The sequence below is a fragment of the Takifugu rubripes genome, chromosome 7, assembly GCF_901000725.2.
Source record: "Takifugu rubripes chromosome 7, fTakRub1.2, whole genome shotgun sequence".
NCBI lineage: Eukaryota > Metazoa > Chordata > Actinopteri > Tetraodontiformes > Tetraodontidae > Takifugu > Takifugu rubripes.
Window position 1 is genome coordinate 2288901 of NC_042291.1, and position 23717 is coordinate 2312617.

The following is a 23717-nucleotide window of genomic DNA, read 5'->3' on the forward strand; positions in this document are numbered from 1 at the left end:
TGTTAACTCACAAAATAGCAAAATAAAATGGAAGAAGGAATCTAAAAAATGAACCATGTATTAATCCTGATATTAGTATTGAAAACAGCAAATTGTGATGTCGCATTTTAGTTCTATTTCCTGATTTTATTTCCTTTGCAGGGGATTTCATAAGAGCCTTGTATGAGTCAGAGGAAAATTGTGAAGTGGATCCAATGAGAATACCACCCTCTGTACTCCCAGACCACCAAGCCAATCTCCGCATGTGCTGTGAACTGGCCCTCTGCAAGATTGTTAACTCCAATTGGTGGGTAGTCGTAGCAAGTGGACAACGCTTGCAGAAAATAGCAACACTACCAGAGTTCTGCTCTTTTCACAGTGTTTTTCCTCGAGAGTTAAAGGAAATTTTTGCCTCCTGGAGAGTGCGCTGTGCTGAGAGAGGTCGGGAAGATATCGCCGATCGACTCATTAGTGGTTCACTCTTTCTGCGCTTCCTGTGTCCGGCCATCATGTCACCATCTCTCTTCAATCTCACCCAGGAGTACCCTGATGAGCAGACATCACGCACCCTAACCCTCATCGCTAAAGTAGTACAAAACCTGGCTAACTTCTCCAAGTCAGTATTCCATTTCAGCTACACTGCATTTTAGCTGAACTCACACTGACTGCAGGGAATCAGTTGTATTAGCTTTATACTGTGCAAGTAGGCGTGTCAGTGTTCTATCTGTCTGTCTATCAGCCCCAACTTCTTTGTTTTCTCTATTATGTCCTTACTGGTCTCCTCTCCTTTCTCTGCCCACCGCAGGTTTGGCAACAAAGAGGAGTATATGTGTTTCATGAATGAGTTTTTAGAGATGGAATGGGACTCTATGCAGCAGTTCCTGTATGAGATTTCCAACGTAGACAGTGTCAGCAATGCAGGGGGCTTTGAGGGATACATTGACCTTGGCCGAGAATTGTCCATATTGCACAGTCTGCTGTGGGAGGTCCTGGCTCAACTCAGCAAAGTAAATATTATGTCACATGTAATATATATATATATATACAGCATTTTTTCTACCTCAACACTGTGGCTGCTTGTTTTTTTACACTTAGTCCAAAGGCACAAACTATATATTTTTAATTGTAAATGTATTAGAAAATGAATTTAAATGATTTGTTATTTAACTACTGCAGCAGCATTTTTGTTTTTAATATTAATATTTTGAAGCATTTTACTTTACTTTTAAATTACTTTCCAACCAAGGATTTTTAAATTCAGATCTGTGTTATTGGGTCCAACAAGGATGGTACAATAGACACAGCAGGTGTGAGGAAGATGCTGTTCCTCAGGCTTTTAAAGTGAGGGGAAAAAAAGTGAAGAAAATGTCAGCTTTATTACTTTTTTAACAAAAAACAAGATTATCAAATTTTGGACTGGATCTCAGATGTTTGGTCACAATATTCCCCAGCACCAGTCCGGAGGTAGCTGCAATGCCCCTAAATGATTTTATTTCAGCGACTCAAAGGTACCGCTCTTTTTTTCTTCCCGCAGGACGCCATCATCAAACTGGGCCCTTTGCCTCGTCTCCTCAATGACATCAGTGTGGCCCTGCGGAACCCACATCTGCAGAGGCAGCCCAGCCATCAGACGGACAGACTGCTGTCACGGCCCAGTTTTACCAGGGGAATCTCTTCTGATTTCCAAAACTACATGATGAGGGATCTTAATAGGTACGCAGCATTTTTACACTATTTACTACACAACTTCTTGCACGAGGGCCACAGTCGCGTTTCTTGTTTCCTGGCCAGTAAATTCTCTTCAGATCCTCTCGGCTGTCCCGTAACTAAAAAATGGGTCATTTGTAAATGCAGGCTAAAACATACGTAACTGCTGAAGAAGCCATTCCCACTAGTAGACCAGTAGTGGGAGAGCTTCAGAGTGAGCACAGATGCTGGTTATCTTCCAAAATTGCAACGAGTGGTGCAGCAGCCAGTACGACGTTGCACCTACGTGCACCTCTAGTGCACACTAGCAGTATTTGATTCACTGACAAAAATCTCGGTCGAGTTTCAAGCCAGTGTTAATCAGCTGGAGCATAATTACAGACACATTCCTGCCGCATCAGCGCCAGCCTCTCGCTGTCACTTGCTCGCCTGTCATTACTGTTGAAGCGACATTGATTATAGAAGAATGACGCTTAATGACGCTTAAAAATGAAATTAAATCAATGAAAAGAAGTCATTTGTTCAAGGTAGTTTCTGTCATTGGGTTAGCATCACGTTCTGTTGATGCAAATCACGCAAAATGATTAAGTCTCAGTGGACGCTGACAGGTCTTTATTTTGAGTGAACAATTAGCGCCTGGATGATTTGAGTTGTAATTACTTTCTGCATGATGTTGTTGCCGGATCTTACTCGCTGCTGTTTCCCAGCTGTATAGATATCACTCGTTTGCCTTCCCCAACCTCCCCGGGAGGGGTCATCCCATCCCGCACCCAGATGAGTTTTCAAGACCGAGACCACCCCCATCAGACGTCCAAAGACATGTTTTATGTGTCCCGCCCGCCCTTGGCCCGGTCCAGCCCAGCCTACTGCACCAGCAGCTCGGACATCACAGAACCAGATCCCAAGGTGAGTTTTATCACTCTGATTTGGGCAAATCATCATCCCATCCGCTAGTTTTTATCTCTATCTATGGGAGGCTGGTATGACGAGCATGCTAGTCATACGGCATATAATCGGCCATCACGTGATTGAGAAGGTAGAATATCATGACATCTGCTTTCTTCCCCTACCGATTCACCACGCAACTCATCCTAGAGGTATTTCCTGGAAAATACCTTCAAATATCTGGGGCTTGTGGTAAAAAACACCTGTACCACCCTCACCCATATCATCTGTGGCCACCTAACATACATAATAACAGGGGCACATTAGCCTCTCATGTCCTCCATTAATTAGGTGCTCATTGTCAATAAAAGCGTATTTATGATGGACCTCCAGGATTCTCAAATGAACAGCATGTCTAACCTCCAGTCGGTGGACATGCTCAACTCCTCCCAGGCCTCCATCGCTGGCATGAGCAGCTTCGGAGGGTTAAGCGGCGGAGGCGGTGGTGGCCTGGGGTCGGGCCTGAGCAGCCAGCTGCGGTCCGGTGGGAGGTTGTCAGCTGGCTCTGGTGGCTCCAGCATGTCTGGTCGCCTTCGTCTGAGCCAGTTGGGCACCACCACTGACTCACTGTCCCAGCAACAGCAACAGCAGGCCGCCGCCATGCGCTACCCACTTTCCTTCCAGAATCCCCTCTTTCATCTGGCTACCGATGATGGGCCTCAACAGCAACAGCTTCATCACCAGCACAGTCGAGCACAACCCCCAGCACCCCTGCTCCTGGCCCCAGACCATCAGTCCTCTCACCAGGCCTACACCCCACAGTTTGCCCACGGGGGCTTCTCTCGCAGTGAGGACCTATCCACTCTGAGGACAAGGGATGGCCATCTGGGCCAGCCCAGTATCATCCACTCACACAGCTACAGCGACGACTACAGCAGGGTGGATTATGGACGCAGGCAAATGTCAATGCAAGTGCAGGTACATAAAAAGCATCATCCTGGAACATTAATGTTCTTACGCCGATTCTAGTGACTTCAGTCATTTGTAACACTCGGCTTGTTTTTTTGGTTCGTTTCCAAAGGATAACCTTCAACAACAGCAAATGATCAACATGACCTCCCAGACAGGAACCTCCCAGTCCTCCCTTGCCGCCACGCCCCCCTCCACAGTCCAACCTATGCGTCAAAGCTCTGTTGCTCCACCTTCCTCCCACCGCGTTAAGTCCCAGACCTCCCACCAGCTATCTGTCAGCGCTGCTGTTGCACCAGCTGCTCCGGCAAAGACACGACCTCAGAGCGGCAACCTCCTCCAGTCACCAGAGTCGAGCTACGTAGGCAGGCAGCATGGGGGCCGGCAGCTGTCTGTTAAAGACAGCGTGGCTCCGGGCCTGCCCCATCAGCAGAGCTCTATCAGGGAAAGCCAGAGTCCACAGGGAACCATGAGTCAGAACGCTCAACAGTCACCGCAGCAGCAGCCGCCATCTCAGCAACACCTGCTCAAACCCACCATGAGCAAACAGGTAACGTCTACGTTCAGAATACGGCCAATTCTGATACGCTCTGGCCTCTTGTATTTACAGTGGGCAATGAAAATTCACAAAATGTAACTCTCAGCGATGTCTAGACACAGAAAACCAATACAGACCACTAAGCTGTGCTCTTAATGCACCCTATAAATTGCTGTCATTCTCTTACTAATCCCAGAAACTTTTTTTCTTTCGAGTAATCACGGAGTAAGTGAGGATTAATCATGTTTATTCATCATGCAAAAACATCCCCAATTGTTTCACTTTTCCCTGCTACTTAAAACTCAGAGTGCTTCACTAAAATGAAATCTCTGTATGCACTTGATAGTTCTTTCTTAATAGTTCTTTCTTTGTAGCCATTCTTTGTAGCCTTGTAGCCATTGAGTGGGCCAATGAGTTCTTGCTCTTTTTTCCTTTTTCTTAGCTATTTGCCTTCTCCCCTGTCTCCTCCCCGTCAGCTGTAACATTAGAGCAACAGCTTGCACATGCATCAAGTAGCATCTTTTTTGACTGTAGTTTACAGTCAGTGTGACCGTTCAACAACACAGCTGTTAGCATAGAATCACTTGCAGAGAATGTGCAGAGAATCCCTTGCTATGAGACTGATGGGGATCTACTCATGATCATTTTGAGTGCTGTGCTTCTCTCCCCAGGGCTCCCAGTCTCCATCTACATTAAATCCGCCAACCCCGGTTAATGAGCGAACGGTAGCCTGGGTTTCCAACATGCCTCATCTGTCTGCTGACATCGAAAGCTCTCGGATTGACCGTGAAGAGTTCAAACTGAAGGAGTATTCCAAGAGTATGGATGAGTCACGCATGGACAGGGTAGGTGTAACTGCCATCATAACATCAATCAAAAATCAAAGCAATGCCAATTCACATTCTCCACAATGTAGCAGGTTCCTTATCTGCAGCGACACACTCTGAAGGAGGATTGAGATTCTTCATTGACCCCTGAGATGAGCACAAGCGTATCTGTGATCAGTGTCACTAATCTCTGCGCCTCAGGTACGGGAGTACGAGGAGGAGATCAAAGCTCTGAAGGACCGGCTTCTAATGTCCCATAAAAAGCTGGAGGAGTACGAGCGGCGGCTCCTCGTGCAGGAGCAGCAGACCAACAAGATCCTTCTACAGTACCAGAATCGCCTTGATGACAGTGAGAGACGGCTACGGCAGCAGCAGGTGGAGAAAGACTCCCAAATTAAAGGAATCATTAACAGGTAAATAGAAGCTACCGTCGGGATGGAGGGCGTTCTCTGTATGTGGAGCATTGCAAGAGGCACTGACTTATTGAGTTAAGATTGTGTGGATCCTCTCTAATGTGACCCAGTCCACATTTTTTGGGTTGTTGCCTTCCAAACAACACTGGAGGGCAGGTGGCCATTTTATTAAGTCGTTTAACTCTGAGTGACCCGCAGAGAGCTATCCAAACCAAAGTTGAAGACATGTTATGAGCGTCAAATGAAATAGGAGACTATGAAGGGACAGACCGGCTCTTTGATAATCACAGAGATCATGTGACGAAGGAGAGCGTTTATTCTGAATTACAAAGGACAAAGGAGTGTTCTGATCTCTTGTGGTAACTCTGCAGTTTACAGTACTTCACAACAGGATTTGCTATTGAAGAGAGTAACATTTTAATCTTTGAGTCTGTAGATGTTGATTGACCACAAAAGTTTTGAGTGTGAAAACACTGAAAACTATCTGTGATGCGCGGATATAGTGAAGGTTTAAAAAGTAGGTGGTTTTTTTTTTTGCTTTTTTTTTTTTTAACTGTTTACGTCTTATAATAATCTGTGGTGCAATTGCAAGGGTGGATCTCTGTGACTTGCCACTTCTAATCCACTCCAGGAAAGAAGACGTGGAATGAAGACAGAGACAGTCCTGCTCGACTTTTTTGGGAACACATCTTTAACGGCCTAACCTTGTATATACAGTAAAGTCACCTCTTCACACTAACTGTTGCAGTTTCCATCATCCATTTTTTAAGCAGAGTTATTATCTGGATCTCAGGAATCTTTCAGATGAATCCTTTTCTTAAATTGAGATTTTAAAGGAACATTCCAGAAATGTGAGCACTTCTTTAAAAACAAGAACAGGTTTTGGACCTTGAAGAAAAATGAGCTCATCTATTTCAAAATAACAATGTGTCAATTTACTGAGTGAACATGGGGACTGAATTCACCCTCTTCTGCATCCACACGTGGTTGTGGTGAAACATGAAGAGGAGGGAGGCGAGCGATGATGAATATTCCTCCACAGAGACATAAAGAAAACAGCCACGCAGAGCACCGAAACCAAGCCCTCAATAGTGCTCAACTGCGGTAGAAGAAAATGAATCTGCCGCACTCGAGTGTACAGTGCTAACGTGGTCACCTGACCACACAAGTGTTTGAGTAGCATATCTGGATGCTTCCAATGCAGTTTTACACAACTGAGCCACATTAAACACACTGAGAGGCTGCAGCACTGCCTTAACACATCTGAAGTGTAATGCATTTGAGCAGAGGCTTGCAGAAAATATGGATGAGGAGGAGTGAGGAGTCTCATTTCACTGGACCGAATGTGCTCCAGATTGGTCATTTAAACCGGTTTTAATCTTCTGTTCACATAGAGGCACACGGCAGTCATCCACTCCAAGCTCAGGTTCTGCACCAAGGAGTAATCCAGGAATCACGGATCCTGTGAAGGCTTGAAAAACTGTCGAAATAACAGAGGTTTTGCTTTCAGAGAAGCCCAAATGCTCTGCAGGCCGTTAACGTTTTAACTGTGGGACCAGAACACATTCACAGGCTCCCTTTAGCTCAGCAAACATGTTTTCTTCTCATCTAACCCATTTACACCAAAGCCAGATATTGAGTTTTAGGTTATAATCCACCTCACCTGTAGCACTTGTATTGATTTATTTTCTTTCAGGGAAGTGGGCCCATTAGTCAGCATGAAATACAGTATTTTGCTTTCCTGTTGATTAAATAGAGATAAAATATACTTCTCCTGACTGTATGCTGTATCCGAGCATTATTCGTAACAGTGCGCTTGCTGTGTAAAATATAAAATCTTATCCCTGATGTAGTAATAATCTATTTCAAATTATAATTCATAGTATATCTGTACAGAATTATTTCAGACTTGCAATAGCTGCTCTTATAGATAGATAAGCTAAAGACGGGCAGAAATAGATGTACTGTATACAGAAACTAAGATATATATATAAAGTGTCTAAATAAGACTGTAAAAGTGCAAAATGGCACAGAGAAAACATGACACATATGACATGTGGTCTGCAAAGGGTGTTTCTAAATTCTCAACTTGTTTTTGGCTTTTTTGTATATTATTTGTGGACTATTTACATCTTATTGAAAGAGTTTACTTCATATTATTGATTTTCTTATTTCTTTGAGTGTGAAAGAGTTATTCTATCTGTATAATTTTGCTGTGCATATCTATGATTTTCGACAGACGGCCCATCATTGGTGATGTCTGGTGACTAGTCAGTACTTAAGCAGTTACAAAATAATTCTTATTTGTTATTTTCCTTTTCGCTTCTGAGACCTAGATTATATTTGAGTGTCAGATGTGGATACATCTCCTGTACACCTGTGACCACCACGCCTCTCCCGGTAATCCTGACTTCTTCCTGTCTGCAATAACAACGCTTTTTCGCAAGAGTTTCAGCAAAACTTTTCAGTGGATTTTGCTTTACAATAGCGCTTAACCCTTGTGTGGTGATAAAATTAATTAATTTTATCATTTTTCTTTTAATAAAAAGTGAAAACGGGTCCCACAGACCCGAACACCACACAAGTGTTAAGTGGGTAATTCTTACGGGGATTCCAGTTGAACCTTTTCCACTGACAGTTTTTTACTCTAACCATTGCTGTAATTGGACCCAGAACAACATTCAGCACATTACTCAGGAGAGGTCAAGAGGTCATTTTAGCAGGTTGGACTCGCATAACGTTACAACGCTAATATTTATATTTATAGTTGTTTCTTCATTTTTCATCATTCATATCTGCTCATTTAAAAAAAAAAATCAATCTTCACTGCATTATTTGATCACAGAAACATCAGAGATGTTGACTGGCACGGCGCACAGTGATGGCAGACAATGTAGTTGCAAATAATTCATAATACTATAAAATCATCTTTGTACCATGTGGATGTGGCGCTGTGCCCCCAATACCACCAGCGAACTGCTGAAAGGTGAGTTTCACATCAGGAATACAGCGCTGGTGTTGGCAAATGAAACAACTGCAGCGGTTGTTTAATCCAGGTGTGTTTTTCTGCTCCACTGACTTTGTCAGATTATTTATCTGTAGCAAAATCGCGGCCTCGTGTCGGTGGATACATGCATTATTTTAACTACCTGCATAACTTGATCTCAAAAGCACACATACTTGAAGCACAACTGAATTTTAACAGAAAACAATGGACTTTTTGTAACATCACACATTAATCACCATTACCGCCGTCTTCAAATCACATCAAACTGTTTTTGCTGTATATTCCTCTGTTCAACTGTTTCTTTGGACAAATACTTATAATTGTGTTAATTCTTCATCACTTGTTTTGTAAGCCAACAACCATCTGTACACTCTTTATGGAATAAAATGTCCAGATATTACTTTCTTTTTGTCGGATTCTTGTTTCTGTTTCCTGAATAAAATAATGTGAATGTATTGAAATCCTTCTGGTCATATTACCCAGCTGAAAAAATGTGACAGACGTATCCGTTGCTTCTTTTTGCACCTTTATAATCTGATCTTATTCTTCAAAAAATAAATTGCAAGCCTGTTTGGGTTTTTTTTGGTTTTGCTTTTATGTTGTTCTTTGTGTGTAACAGGAAATTAGTGGGTCCAACAAAATCAGTGCAGTCATCTTCAGAAAGTTGTAATCACACTGTTTTCCCTCTGGCATTTATTTGACTATTCAGTCTACGTGTGTTACCTGTATAAATGCATGATGACCTTGCATGTATGCTGTCCTTAACTGACCCTGTATGGACCAAACCCCTTCCCCGGCTGGTGGATAATCACGCATCTAATGAAAACCACCAACAGTAACAGTCTTAAAAAACAGTCACCCAGCACCTCAGTTAGGCCTTATATTATAAGATGAGATCAGAAACTATACCTGAAATCAATACAATCAGAATAAAATGCCACAGTCAAGAAATATTGATCTGATCATCATGTTCTAGCAGCTGTACAAGTAACCAGCTGTCAGTGTGCTGCAGAGACAGATCTGTTTGACTGTTTGTTGATCATCATGGATTCACAATACTCCCTTACTTTCTGCTCCCCCTTTTTCTCTCTTTCTCTATCTCTCTGCTTCCAAGACTCGTAGCCGTGGAGGATGAGTTAAGGGGAGGACCCATAGTGGAGCCCAAACCCAGGATTTTCCCTGATCAGGTCTGTGAGCCTTCTGCCGCTTTTCTTGTCTGATGCCTGTGCTGCTCCCATTGCCTCTCTTCGCTCCCTCCCTGCTTTGATTTTGTGTCTGTGTGGTCTGACTGCACCTGACCAGTATCTGTGTTTCTGTTCCCCTCAATACCCTATGATGGTGATTATCTACTACCTAGTTTGCTCACTTGACCCATTTGCTGTTAAAAAACAAAAAAAACATTCTGTTGGAAACATACTCTTCATGGTTCTTTGAGCTCTAGCAGAGAGTCAACAGGACTACATAAGACACTTTAGGTTTAGATTGGTGAGATATGAGTTAAAATGTCTTTGGGTTCAGTTGTGTTGATGCTAGACCTGAAAGAACTACTATGACCTGAATTCAAGTTTCAAAGTGTCATATGCACAATATGAGACATGTTTCCATGTACCAAAATTCATCCTTCGCTCAGAAGAATAAATGCCAGAGTTGAAAGAATACTACATAAAAATACAAGATGTTGGATGGAGTTCAGGTCAGGGTTGGGGACATTTAGAGAGTTGTCTCTAAGCCACTCCTGCGTTGTCTTGGCTGTGTGCTTTGAGTCCTGCTCTAGAATGTGAACCTTTGACTCGTTTGTTGCCCTAAGTTTGCTTGTGTTAGGTTTTTAGTAAATTATCTGTGCCTACCATTGAAAGTTCTCGCACAACATGATGCTGTCTTGATCAGGCTTCACCATCAGGATGGTCTTGGTCAGGTGATGAGCTGTGCCTGGGATTCTCTAAATATGATGCAAAGGACAAAAGGTTCAATCTTGGTTTGATCAGAGAATCTGTAAAAAGGGGCAGGAGCTTGGATACAAGTGTAAACCAAAGACAAGGTATCAAAATCAAGGAAACAAACTCTTAAAAGCAGATGGAGGCAATAGGAGAGGTTGAAAGTTACCAAACACCATCATACATGAGAGACCAACAAGGAATAAACACATGAGAGAGGTTGCAGACATGAGTAATCAAGACAATCTGCCACAGAAGCTAAATACAGCATGATTGAACAGGCCCATTATGCCCAGTTGGGAAGGTAATGAGACACATGTAAAAGTCTTAAACTACTTAAACAAAGGTAAAACTAAAGACACACAACCAGAAACCTAAACTGCTAAAATAAAACAGGAATCACACAAGATATGGCAATACCCATCCTCCTCAATGGACATTTTTTGATGTCCAGATTGAGTCAATGAAAATCTCTAATCTGTGTCTTCATAAAGGAACCTGGGTAGTGGAGGTGGGTTGGAGGGAGGTATCAATCAGCTGTTTTTGGTGAGTGTGATGCTGGAAACTTGGAAAGTGGGATGAACACTCATGGTCCGAGGAAGCTAAGGCGGAACTGGTTTGATGATCCTGGAGATCAGGAAGGGGCCAAGAAATCAGAGATTGCAGCAGAAACCAAGTGTGGAAAACCAGACCTTCTGGCCCACATGATAGCAAGTATTCAGGGGTGTGATGATATTTGGCAGACCTCTGGCACTCAGTGCTTGTGTCGAGGTGAGCTGCCCAAGCATTCCTCCAAGTGAGGTGATATCGGCTACCCAGGCCATGTGTCAAAGGAAGAGAGACCTCATTCTCTAGGTCCAGAAGAGTGGGGGTTTGGTACCCATAGATAGGATGGGGACATGACTAGGGAAGACACAGGGAGGGAGTTGTGGGAATGCTCACAGGAGCTGCCGAGCCCAACTTGATGGGTTTAGAGAGGGATATTTCCATCTCTTGCTTGTACCTCTGCATATGGCCATTAGTTTTAAAAGCCAGAGGAGACACTGGTTGATGCACTGAGCAGTTTGCAGAAGTCCTAACAGAACTGAGAGGTGAACTGGAAGCCCCAGGCTGGAGGAAGACCACAGAGCCAAAATAATGAAACCGGACTTTCTCTGCCATCTCCTTGGTGGGGGCATCATAGGCAAAGCAAATGAGACATCTTTAAAAGGCAGTCGACCACAGTGAGGATGACCGAATTACCCGTGAAAAAATCCATTGACTATTGGGAATGTGGGATCAGTAGAGTTCTATATAGATCAGCCGGAAATTTTCAAGAGACCTTTGCAAAGGGTATGCTTGGTAGAGATACAGAGCTCTTATAGAAGCTCAAAGGCAAATGAGATAAGTGATAAGAGGCACCAGTTCTTCACCGTGATGTTCTTAAGTCTGCACTAGAGAATACAGGGCCAGAGAGCCAAGACCATTTCCACAAGGAGAAATCCGTCCTCTTCCTCTTCTCTGCTTGACCTGTGGATGGTGGTATACCACAAAAGAGCTCTGTGGAACAGTCCTATGGGTGATGTGGTGGCAAGGACATTGCTCAGGTCTTATTGGAAATCTCATTTAGGCCTAGGTAAAACTTAGGAAGCCTGGACAAGTCATGTAACTCAGAGAAACTCGGGAACAGACGCAGCCCTCCAGGGAACAGGAGCCGGCCCTCCAGGAAACAGGGAACAGGAGCAGCCCTCCAGGAAATGCATAACACCAACACACGATGAGGGAAGCCAAAATTCACCAACACGCGACAAGGAAACCTGAACAAACACCCAGCACACGACGAGGAAGCTGAACAGACACCCTGGCACTGACAGGCAGGCACAACCTGCTTAAATAGGCAGCAAGATGTAAATTGCCTACAGGTGCGCCTGCCTGCAGTGCCAGCTACCACCATTTGTGCTCCACACCACCCTCTGCAGGACAAAGACAGACACAACCCAGAACCCCAAGACCAACACTTGTAGCCATTTGTCCATGTTTACAGCAAGTTCCACAGGAACTTCAAAGCATGTAGGGACATCAACCTGGGTGAGCCTATCCTTAATCCCCTCAGAGAGACTCAAGAAAAAAATGTTGATTCCACTGACTCTCGCCAGTTTAAATGTGGAACATGAGGCCACAGTAGCCCATTCTATAGCTTGCCCTGTGAGATCAACGCCAATAAATGCTACCTTTAAGCGCTCTGGAGTGAAAGTAAGAGGCCATAATTCCAAAGGTAATAAGCAAAGAGTCGAAAAGGAGCAGCACATTTTGCAACTGGGGGGGGGGGGGGGGGGGGGGGCGGGGGGCAGCCTGCACTGCTCAGACCACGACTGAAATCCAGGGCCCAGGCTGGAAAATGTCCACTCCCACTCAGTAAGGCTCCTCTCCTGGACAGCCAGCGCATGGGCAAAAACCTCTTCCTTTGCTGGATCCATCATGGCCAGATTGTGGGGCCCAGAAACGTTTTCCCATCTGAGATCTTGGCAGAACTAGTATTGGTGAGTGTGTCTTTCTAAGACATGCACGGTAATTTAAATTTGCCGCAGATGGACTACAGTCATAGTGAAGGAGCATCTTAGATATTGTGAAGAGATACATGAGGGTAATTACAGCTGTAGGGAGGACAAAACACAGACAAATCTGAAAATAACCACTTTTGTCAATACAAAATTTAACTTTTCCTTTGAATAAATTTGCCCCCAAAGAATTTTAAATACTTTTCACTTTTTCATTCTTGGATATTGAGTGTAGAATAATGAGGAAAAAAACCTAAAGTCTGAACCTAAAGTCACAAAATGTTTAAAAGCTAAAAGAGTCTGGGAACTCTCAATTGCACTGTGTATACATATTTAAACACTTTAGCATTGTAGTTTCTTTCAGATCCGTAAGAAAAATGTAGTTTCTTATTTTGGACTTCTTTTCCACTAGACTGGCAATGAAACCACAATATTATAAAATAGTTTATAAGGTGCCTGAATTGAGTCCTGATAGTGCAAATCATCAAAATCTTCTAGTTAAAAATCACTGCAGGAAACTAATAGTAACTAAAATATATTTCCCAGGAAATATAGTAATATATAAATTACACCTGCATGTGAATTCTATTTCAATATGTTTGCATTGTTGCCATTTAATGCATATATCCCCAGTTCAGGACAAAAAACAGGAAAAGCATATAAGAAGCACTTTAACACAAAATTCCAGGGACCACAAATACAATTGAACCTGGAAACATCTGTCCTTTGTATCCTCCTGAACCTGTAGAGCATCGTTTCTCGTGCCTCAGGTGTATGTCCATAATCTCTCCATATTCCACAGATCCAGTTTAACTGTACATGAATATAAAAGTTATAAAACTTGATAACTTAATATCATCAGTTACAGTTTTCTTAAATCTTACATTTTTATTTTACATCATCTGAACACCATTTAGCAACTCTTTGTGCAGAAATCTTTGTGTTTTTTCTGTTTTCTGGTTGTGATGAATTGACGTTCAACAAACAACTGCTCGGCGAGCACCAAAAAAATGTTGGTTAACAGAAAATGATAGTTTTTTGTTAATACATGTTTTAGACACAAAGGAAGGAAGTTGAAGTGGGGATATAATGCAGCTCTTAAGCTCTTATTTAAATAATAGTCAAAACACTGTGACAAAAAATGCCTCTACAGCCAAACTACCCATCAAAGAAAAAAGTTAAGTCCCTCCAGTTAAATTGGCTTTTCAGCCACCACCAACAAAATAAACTTAAGACGGCAGAGAAACTCATCTACACAACTCAAATTTACACATTACAGTGCAAAAAAACAAAAGTGAAGTGACTAAACCAAATATCATACTGCCGTATCCACATTTCAGACCGAGAGGCTGCCGACTCTGCACAGTTACAGACTCGGGGTGATGATCTGCTGAACCTCAGCAAAGTGAGTCAGTACCGAGTGACCCCGAGTGAGGCAAAGCTGCACAAACCATCCGAGCGGGACGGGGTGGAGCAAAGCCCTCAAAGCACAGAAGCAAGAAAAGATTGAAAACAAACAAATTCACAATGACTCAGGCAGCACAGTCACAACAGATAACACAAAAAATTAAATAATGGCAATACTGAGGCGGGGGGGGGGGGCAACTGCTGGGACTGATCAGTGATTCATGATTCCCAGCATGGTTCGCTGCAGTCCAAAAGGCCGCGGAATGGCTTTGAGGGACAAGTCAGCTTCTCATCTTTTCCTGACTCTCCTCACACCACAGCGTGATCTGCTGTCTTTGGAGATCTTTCTGGTTAAGCGATTTCGTCCTTCAACAGATCTTAAGATAATCGGTTTCTGTAAAAAGCGGTCAGCCACCGTGGCTTTATGATTTTTACAGTGGGGAGCAGTTGCTTTTCTACGCAGGGCCCGGAAGGTTTGGATCACTTATTTCCTTTCAGAAATTGTCTATTAAAAGCTCCTTTAGGTATTAACCTAGCCTGTCTTTGCCCAACTTTGACTGCAGTATGCTTTCTGTGAATAATTCATTGCATGGCTGTGGTGATGCTTTCAGGCTGCTGCGTCATACTGAACATACTGTATGTTTGTACTGTATGTATGTATGTATGTATGTATGTATGTATGTATGTATGTATGTATGTATGTATGTATGTATGTATGTGAATGTGTTACTTGGTGTGGCTGTTCCCCCTAACCCTCACTGCCCCATCAGCATTCTCCAGTGCCCACCAGCCTTTGCACCATTTCCCTTTTGCCGACCTTCTCCCCCCCCCCTTCCCCAATCTTTTCAACCCTTCTCTCCTCTCTTTTCCTCCTTTGTTTATGAGATACGGTGATTTCTCTTAGGGGAGGCGTCAGTCCATCCTAGTGCAGCCCCGTCTTGCCCCTGTCCCACCCCGAGTATCCAGGTAATAAGCAAACCGGCAAACTCTCACTCTCTCTCCATAACCTACTGCTTCATTTCAACATCTATTTTCTATGTATATCCCTGTCCACATGCTCTGTGAGGTCCACATCCTGACAGGCCCACCTGTCACGTTAGCTTTGATTGATAACAGAAGGCTAAAAGGTTCATCATGACCCAATCAGCTGACATAAATCCAGTAAATAGAATCTTCTATTTCAAGAGAGGCCTCTATTTTGGACTTTTCTTTTGCAGCTAAAAGTGTCGAAAGTTTCACGACAAGAAAAAAATTGTGAACTAAAACTGCAGCAACTCCTGCAGAATTTGTCTCATGGAAACAGAAATAAAAGACCATAAAAGAACAATAAGCAAATCATTTAATAAATATACAGAAAAACTAATTCAGTTATCCTGCTCTGCATATATACAGTATATTTCAGATTTATTCTATTACGGTATATTAGTCCTAGTTCGGGGGTGACCTAGAACAGTCCGTGTGTAGGAGTCACAAGTTTCCAACAGCTGTGTTTTGTTATGATCCCTACATGCCGACCTGCATCCTAAAATAGGATACCTATTAAAACAACCCAATCTGTCTCAACCATTTTCTCGGGAAAGGAGACAATTCAAAATCTGCAGTAGCGTGAAGCTGAACAATTCTTCGTTTCGTACCCGCAGGCCTTTTTTTGCATGTTCATAACCTCAAGTTTTCTTCAATTGAACTCTTTGCATCCACTATAAATTTCAGATGCAAAGAAGTCGGAGAAGGCTCACAGTTTTTGTTTAAACAAGTGCAGACAGTTGAGGGTTGCGCTTAGACATAATACATAAAATGTACAGCGTTCATGTTCGCCAAATGACACATTTCCTCTCTTTTGCAACAATGGGAGGAGTCAAATAAAAGCTTCCTTTAAATCCATTTTAAATGCACAATTTTCTTTTGTTTTTCTGTTGTCTTGACTCACATTTTTAGCCATTGTGCTTTCCTACACCCGTGTTCTCACATCTCCATCAAGTTCTTTATCCCAGTTGGCATGTCCTCATAACAAAACGGCAGGAAATATGGGAAATCTCCGTATCTGACCTGATCCAATCCTTCTTACCTCGATAAACACCCATTAATGAGCACGTGTTGTGTGTTTTAGTGCTGTTTTCTGATTTGTGTGTCTGTACATATATGCTTGGCACCCAAATGTACTCTTTTAGCTGAATAGTGAGGAAGTAGTTAAAGTAAGAGCAGGTTTTGGCCGTCAGATGACGTTATCTAAGTTAGCACCTTGCTTACGTATTTTTCTTAAATCGAACCACCTGCAGGCTTTTATTTGAAATGTGAAATTAGAATAAGTTATTCCAAAGAGATTGGAGGAGATGGGTAAGGATGTATGACACGCTTTCTACTTCTCCACTTCATTATTTGTGTTTTCTGTCCAGAGTACAATTTTCACTAGTGTCAGTAATTGTCAAGTTGTCAAACTTTACTTTAATGTGTGAAGTAGCTCCACAACAGAGCCCAGAAACACAGCAAGTCTGGTAAGTGTAAAAAGGGTGGTAGCAAACAGCCACACTTAGTGTCACCTATGGATACTGAACCACTGTTGCTCATGTCTAAAAATACCGAAAGGCGTGCTAGTCATTTTACTGTCAGTGTTCGTAAACATAGTTGATTCCGCACCACGTAGCAGTCCAAAAAGTTTTCATTCTTTTGGTTCTGATTGAGAAGAGAAATGCCTGCTAATTGTATTTGTTCTTGCTATTTTCACTTCTTACATGAAATGGAAATATCTTTAACCACAAAGGATAAACCAGTGCATTTGTTATCCAGTGATAATTTGTCATTTCCTCTACTGGATGCAGAATCTTGGACCTCTTGTCTTTGCCACACGCGTCACTTTAGACTATTCAAAACCTCAAACCAAAGCATACAGAACAAGTGGTTAAATTGTTACGTTTTTCCAAATTAAACCAAGTCTAGTTTGGTTTTTGGTCTTGGTTTCAGCCGTCCGATGGTTGAAGGAGGGGAGGCGTCCACACACACCTCCAGACTGTGCAGTAGTTCTGAAACCAGCTTTACGTTGCTGTTTATATTCTGTAATAATGTAAACAAGAGTACCAAAGCTCTGATCATTATGAGCCTCTGATTGGGGACGTTGACAGATGATGCTCTTTAGATTTTCCTTCCCAGCTCTTTGTTACTTTTTTTTTTGCATGTTCCTAATAACAGACAACAATGTTTAGATATTTTCGGAAGCCATTTTGTGAAGTCTTTGATTTCCTTTTAGCGACACACGCAGAAGCTCAAGCTTGGGTCTGGTGAATAAATGACTCATTTGACTGATTTTTGCTGTCTGTCACTCCGCAAACGCCTCTTTCTACATCCCCTGAGCGGTCAGGATCCTTTGGCTTTGAATGTTTGAGCTCTCACTCATCTCGTTTTCCTGCTTCCCAGCTCCCACACTCCCATTTCTACTGGTACTGATTGGTATACGGCATCAACTTTCTCGACTCATTTGGCTCTTTTTCTTTCTCCTCTCTCTGTCTAATCTTTTTCTTCCCGTGTGATTCTTCCGATCCCTAATTTCCTGTCCTTTGTCTTCCAATTCCTCCCTGCACCGCTTTAACATATATTCATTCCAACTGGGTTTTTTTTTTCATTTGTCTATGATGTTTTCCATTTTTCTCCCAATGAAACCCTCCTCTGGGTATTTCCTCATTTCACACCTGCATCTTCTGACACTCTCACATATTGACACTGACGATCATAACGATAATTTTTATCGTTCTTTTTCTTCTTATGTATATTCTTCTTCTTATTATTACTATTATTATTTGTACCGTGTTTGGACACCTCCTTTACAAATCCTCACACTTCTCCCATCACTCATTGAATGGCCTCTCTCCTGCGACCACCTCTTCCTGCTCCCACTCCTCTTCTCCTTCCCCTCTCTCTATCTTGCTAGGAGGACCAGCTTTCCTCCCTGGGTTCAGCAGACCCCAGTGTGAAAACTGAAGGTGAAGGGGGAGGCGCTGGAGGAGAGATAACCACTGATCAAGGCCTCAGAGTGTCTTCCTCATCACAAACTGTAGAGCCTCCCTCTCATCATGCTAGTCAGAATGGAGAGCTCCGTGGCAAGAAAACATCTTTTCAGGCATCTGAAGCCACTGCGACAGCAGCAGTCCACACAGCAGCATTGACATAGCGAGAAGGGAGTAGGAGAAACACAGCAATGAGACAAATCAGAGAGAGACTTAGCAAGGCAGTTCCCTGAAAAGAGTTTTCTGTAGATTTTTTTAATCCATGGGACAAGAGAGAGAAGAAAATCACACAGCGACACAACACTAAGGGCTTTTCTATTGACACAGATCAGTCTTGCAGGACAAGATAACAATAAAGCATTTTGATATCTGTGAACATCTGCATGCTGGCCTTTCCATAACTTCATGACAAATGACCTTAAGGCAACTGTTGAATGTCTTTCACCTCAACAAGTGCATAATAGCCATTAGCAAGTGCTACACAGTGGCCTCCAGTCAACACTGGATGTAGGTGCATCATATATCTGGAACGGGCCAGACTGAGCCGAACTGATGTGCTGATGAGTCTGGCTGTCTTAGTGCCTTTGAGCATTTTCCATTAGAGATGCGATGCACCAGATGAGGTTTTTATGTTAGCTTTGCTGCGTTGTTGGAAGCAGAGATTTTCAAGGGACAATTGGTGGATGCGTTGAAGACGTCCCTTATTTGGGCCGAGCTTGTGCAGTTTTTCTCTTCTCAATCTCAGAACCAATGTGATGAACTGGTGCTAAACACAAACATATGGTGCCATTTTTCAAGTGGAATGTCTGCGTCTGCCATAGTGCCGCCCTTTTCACAGTTGACTCGCTGTCTGTTTCCTCCCCTGTGATTCTGTTTGTGTCTTTTTTCCCCTCCAGTATATTTTAGTGTCTCTGTCTTGTTATGTGTCTCTGTATTCTTTCTCTGTTCTCATGTCTAACATTTGTTTCCTTACGTATCTGTAGCACCTCCTCCAATCTCTGGTCTTATTAAGCACCTCCCTGGCTTAAATTTAATCAGTCACGAGTGGGTTAGGACACTATTGTAGGAATTTCAGCATTTACTCTAATGGATTAGAAATTTAAGAAAAAAAAGCAAAAGTGGAAGAACTGTCATCATTGAAGTTATTGGTTAATTTATATCGTTTTCCCCCCACTGTATATGTACACATTGTTTGTCTATTCCGTCGCTATTATTCGGTACACATCAGCAAAGTTCCCCACAATTATGTCATCAATCATTTAGTTTGAGGAACATGTTCTGTACATTTTAAATGTGAGAATATAACTAATATCATTACCTAATATTTATAAGAAAATATATCTTTTTAATCACTTACATCTTATAGATTTGACAAAATTCCCTTTGAAAGTTAATTTGAAAAAAGGTTTATTTGGAATTTATAAACACTTCTACCCCCCATTCTTTCTTAAAATGTATTGAAACCAGAAGAATAGCAATCATGGTTGCTAACAGCGTAAGAAAGGATTTCAAATGTGTTCTCAAATTTCTTCCCTTTTTCATGTGTCTAATGCTAAAAATGTTGCTAAAATCTCCACATTGTTTTGTTCTGTGTCTCTTGGAAGGTTTGTCTGGATGTGTCTTTTGTCTCTGTAGCTTCACATGTGCACTAGTGTCACTTTCCAACAACTCAGTCTATTTAAACAGGTTGAACCACGAGTGGTTGAAGAGTGTCACATGACTCCTGTCCTCCACCTTCTCTTAAAAGGGAACTTCTCACTTACTTTGCTGTACCAAAGTCAACACGGACAGTCTTTTTTAGGCAATGAATAAGAGATTCTAGTCAATAAATATTTCAACTGTTAAACCGCCAACAGTGAAGAAAATTGTCTGCTATCGTGCAGCTTCGGGTTCCTTTTTCCTTTGTGAAATTACCATTTTTTGAAGCGTTTAGAATTCGAGCTTTGAACATTGGGAGTGAGATGATCTGTGATTGAACACCAATCATCATAAAGCTGATTTGTGGTAGAGGAAAGGCTTTGAAAATACCTCAGTGACTCAGGTAAACAAGCAGGAAGTGATCCAGACAGGAAAAAGTCCAACTTTGAAAAGACTGCCACCATTCAGAGACTGTAACCATGCTTCATTAGCACCTGATCAAACAACCTTCCTTGTTTCTTCTCTCTCTGTCTCCTTTTTTTCTCTTCCTCCCCACGTAGCCACTCTCAAAGCTTCATGGAGGACAATGTGGAACCTAATTGGCTAATGCGCCATCGACAGTCCATTGGGTGGCATGGCCAAATGTCCAGGGGTCTCTCTCATGATGCAATTGGCTAACAAGGGAAAGCTTGGGGCTTTAGTCCCATTCTCTTGGAAAACACAGGGCACTGGTACCATTTCTCTTTGGGCTAAAGGATGGTGCAGAATCCTAGTGGACCGTGTAAGGAATTGTTGGAAGTTTTTAAACTCTCTCTCTGATTTAACGGGGGATACTTTTCTCTTGATTCGCTTGGATAGACATCCACATTTATAAAAGGTAGGCAGGACACAATGGCTTTTGCTAGCCTGCTGAGCATGCAAAGAACAGCTATGCAGCCTGATCAGTCAACAGAGTGGAGAAACTCAAAGGCCAAGGACAATGGAAATTAGAGAGAGGGGAGAAGATATGGTTTTTGAACTGTATATCAATGGTGCTTGACTACTCTTAAGATTTCAATCGAAGCTAATTTACTTTAAAATATTTTTTGTTTTTTAGCCTTATTTATTGCTGTTGGATTTAGTATTGGTTTATCTAGAACCACATTATAACCAGTTTACTCCAGGTTCGACACACAAAACCTTCTTTCCATTTATAATTTAGCTCATCTGTTTCTTTCAGACTCTGAGTTTAAAACCTAAATATGCACAGCCTGAACCAACAAGGGAAACTAATTTAAAAACTCTCTCTTGCTGGACAGAATGTTATATTTCTATGATATTCCTGATTGTACAATAATATCCAGAAAGAAACTCCTCATCAGCAATCTTCCCGCCCACATAGACTGTTGCCCATAAAGTTGGAATCTAGTATTTTTTACCTCTTCTCGTGCAATGAAGGTGACAATGGGATTTATTCTTTCTAGACAACGTGTTAATCTCAAAACTTTATTGATCGATCGGTAAAAGGTGAGTAACAACCTGCGTGAATGGGAATACAATGAGGAAAGCGTCCAAATAAAACAGATATTACAACTTTAGGGGCAACGGTGTATTTATTTCTTCATATGAATTCTTCATATGAATTCACGATTCCACATTCTGAACGTTCTTAAATAAACCGTTTTGTAGGAACCAGCTTTTCTACATAGAGACAATCTTGTGAAGAGGATCAGTACTGAACAGTGAGGAAAAGGACAATCCTGTGTCAGACCTACTGTCCCTCCAGCAGTTGGCATGTTGCTGTGACCCTTCTTTCTCTTAGTTTAAACCCACCAAAAGGGAAAAGTGGATGGCTGGGTTTTTTTTTGCCAAACAGTTGCCATGGAGCTCTCCATTTGTGGACACATTTAACGTCTCTGGATGAGGACCCTGTCACAACTGTTTTGTATTAACTTTACTTATCTGTCGTTAGAGTTTCTACTGAGCAGTGGATGAAGCCTCGGTTTCAGTGTGGCCACTTTTTCTGCAGTAATTCTGCTTCTTTCGAGCTGTAGACGGACTCCGCTGAACCCAGCTGAAATCCCTGCCGTTGCTCCTAAAGCAGAGAGAGTGATGTTAGAGGTCCTGCTGAAACGAGTGATTGTGTTCATATTAACGTGTGTGTACTGACTCAATCTTTTTGTAAATTGAATAAATGTGTATATATTCTATGGCTATTTGTATATACAGTTTGTTTGTATATGCAGAATGTACAGTTATTTTTTTCCCCTCTAACATTTCTCTCTCTTTTTGCGATTAGGTCACGTTAAACGATGAGCACGGAGAGGCTTTAGAATGAACCTGCAGAGGCTGCGTCCTCTGTTCAGCTCTGTCACGTACAGCTGCGGTCTTGAACCTCTCATACAATATAACACATAACTCACATAATCTTATGCTTGCACTCATTTTCTAACCAATTTTAAAGCTTTTCTATGTAGATTTGGGTGACTAAGCAATGTTTGTGCATATATAGACTAGGGTTGTTTTTTTTCCCCCGAGACCTCCATCTGCATTTCTTTGAAAGCTTACCTTGTTTGAGTTCTTGGAGTATTTCTTTCTATGGTATGTATGTTTGCTATGGTTGTCATTCAGAGTTATATATTTATTCCGACAACCGATATATATTTCTTGAAAATCCGTTCCTCAAATATTGCCTCTCATGGAGCCTCCTAACCTCAAATTTCGGTTAGACTGGCATTTCATGAGATTACGCCGTCATTACTTAACATTGCTTGTTTTTGTCCTTATTAAGGTGTGCCTCCCCCATTCTCCTGCTGATCTTGGATCTCTTAACACCACCGACCACACATTTTATAGCCCCCTGACAAGCCATAACCCCTCTCCCAAAGAATCCTTTTATTGTTGTTTTTTGACAGGACATTTGGAGATTTTGTGGATATTAATGAAAGAGTGGTGTTGAAGAGTGTTTTGCAGTTGTATATGGAATTGTTATGAATGTGAATATTCTGATCATTAAATCATTATTGTAATGATTATTATTGCATTTCTATTGATCAATTCCTTTGATGCAGTGAATGCCATTTTTTTTAATACATCCTAATTTATATTTTTTTTGGGGGTAGATCACTATGGAGATAGGAAATCTTTAAATAAATTAATAAATGAATAATTGAATTCTCAAACAGCCATGAAAATGTTTTGTTTCCTTTCTCACTTTATGCCATACATTATCATTCTTTTGCCCTGGTTATCGTTTCCTCTTTATCTCATCAATTAACCCCCCCAAAAGAAAATAAAACCAACAGAAAAACCTCACTGAACAAATTTAACTTGGATTTAAATTAGGTGAAAGTAATTCATTTTGCAAAACAAAATGCTAAAGTTACTTGGGGAGATTTGTTTGAAAGTAGCACCCGAAGCCAGGAAGATTTTGGTTTTGGCTGAGCAACATGAAAAGTGTGACCGACTCACATAGAGCGAGGCAGCTTCAGTCTACCAGCAGAGGGATCAATGCACTTAATCACAAAAGGACCACTGAAACGAGCAGAAAATCTCTGAAACTCAGCTCTCAGCAGAGGTTTAAAAAAAAAAAAAGCTTTGGACCTGGTTAATATGATGGTTTTACAATTCAGTGGTGAACTGCAATATGTTGAGTGGCCTTCATAAAGCACAAAAAGCATCTCACAAATCTTCCTGCTGTGTTGAAGTCAGACTCCCGAAACAGCCTCCAGCCAGTCCACACGCTTGAATTGAGATGAAAGAAATGGTAAAAGAATCTCAAGCTGGGTATAAAGAAAGTACAGCTTGTGGTGGCAAAGGTCAGGGAGTGGCGTCTGTACTAAACACAGGGAACATTTCCTCTCCAGGTTGGTGGGTTGGATGGAGTGAGACATATCAGTGCT

General features: G+C 42.0%; 1 protein-coding gene across 11 annotated transcripts in view; it reads left to right on the plus strand.

Moving 5' to 3' along the window:
- Nucleotides 1–22984, plus strand: part of syngap1b (synaptic Ras GTPase activating protein 1b) — a 63723-nt gene extending 40739 nt beyond the window's left edge. For 6 of the 11 annotated variants that reach the window (XM_029838858.1, XM_029838859.1, XM_029838853.1 and 3 more), the window contains 11 exons: nt 142–286; nt 359–595; nt 785–986; nt 1514–1692; nt 2394–2592; nt 2965–3549; nt 3653–4090; nt 4750–4923; nt 5107–5318; nt 9440–9512; nt 18123–22984. In XM_029838858.1, the coding sequence (XP_029694718.1) occupies nt 142–286; nt 359–595; nt 785–986; nt 1514–1692; nt 2394–2592; nt 2965–3549; nt 3653–4090; nt 4750–4923; nt 5107–5318; nt 9440–9512; nt 18123–18362 (2684 nt within the window). In that variant the 3' untranslated portion in view covers nt 18363–22984. Of the gene's footprint in view, nt 1–141; nt 287–358; nt 596–784; nt 987–1513; nt 1693–2393; nt 2593–2964; nt 3550–3652; nt 4091–4749; nt 4924–5106; nt 5319–5949; nt 8856–9439; nt 9513–15107; nt 15170–18122 lie in introns of those variants that run through there. The other 5 variants (XM_029838855.1, XM_029838857.1, XM_029838856.1 and 2 more) reach the window with 5 other exon arrangements.
- The last annotated feature ends 733 nt before the right edge of the window (nt 22985–23717 follow it).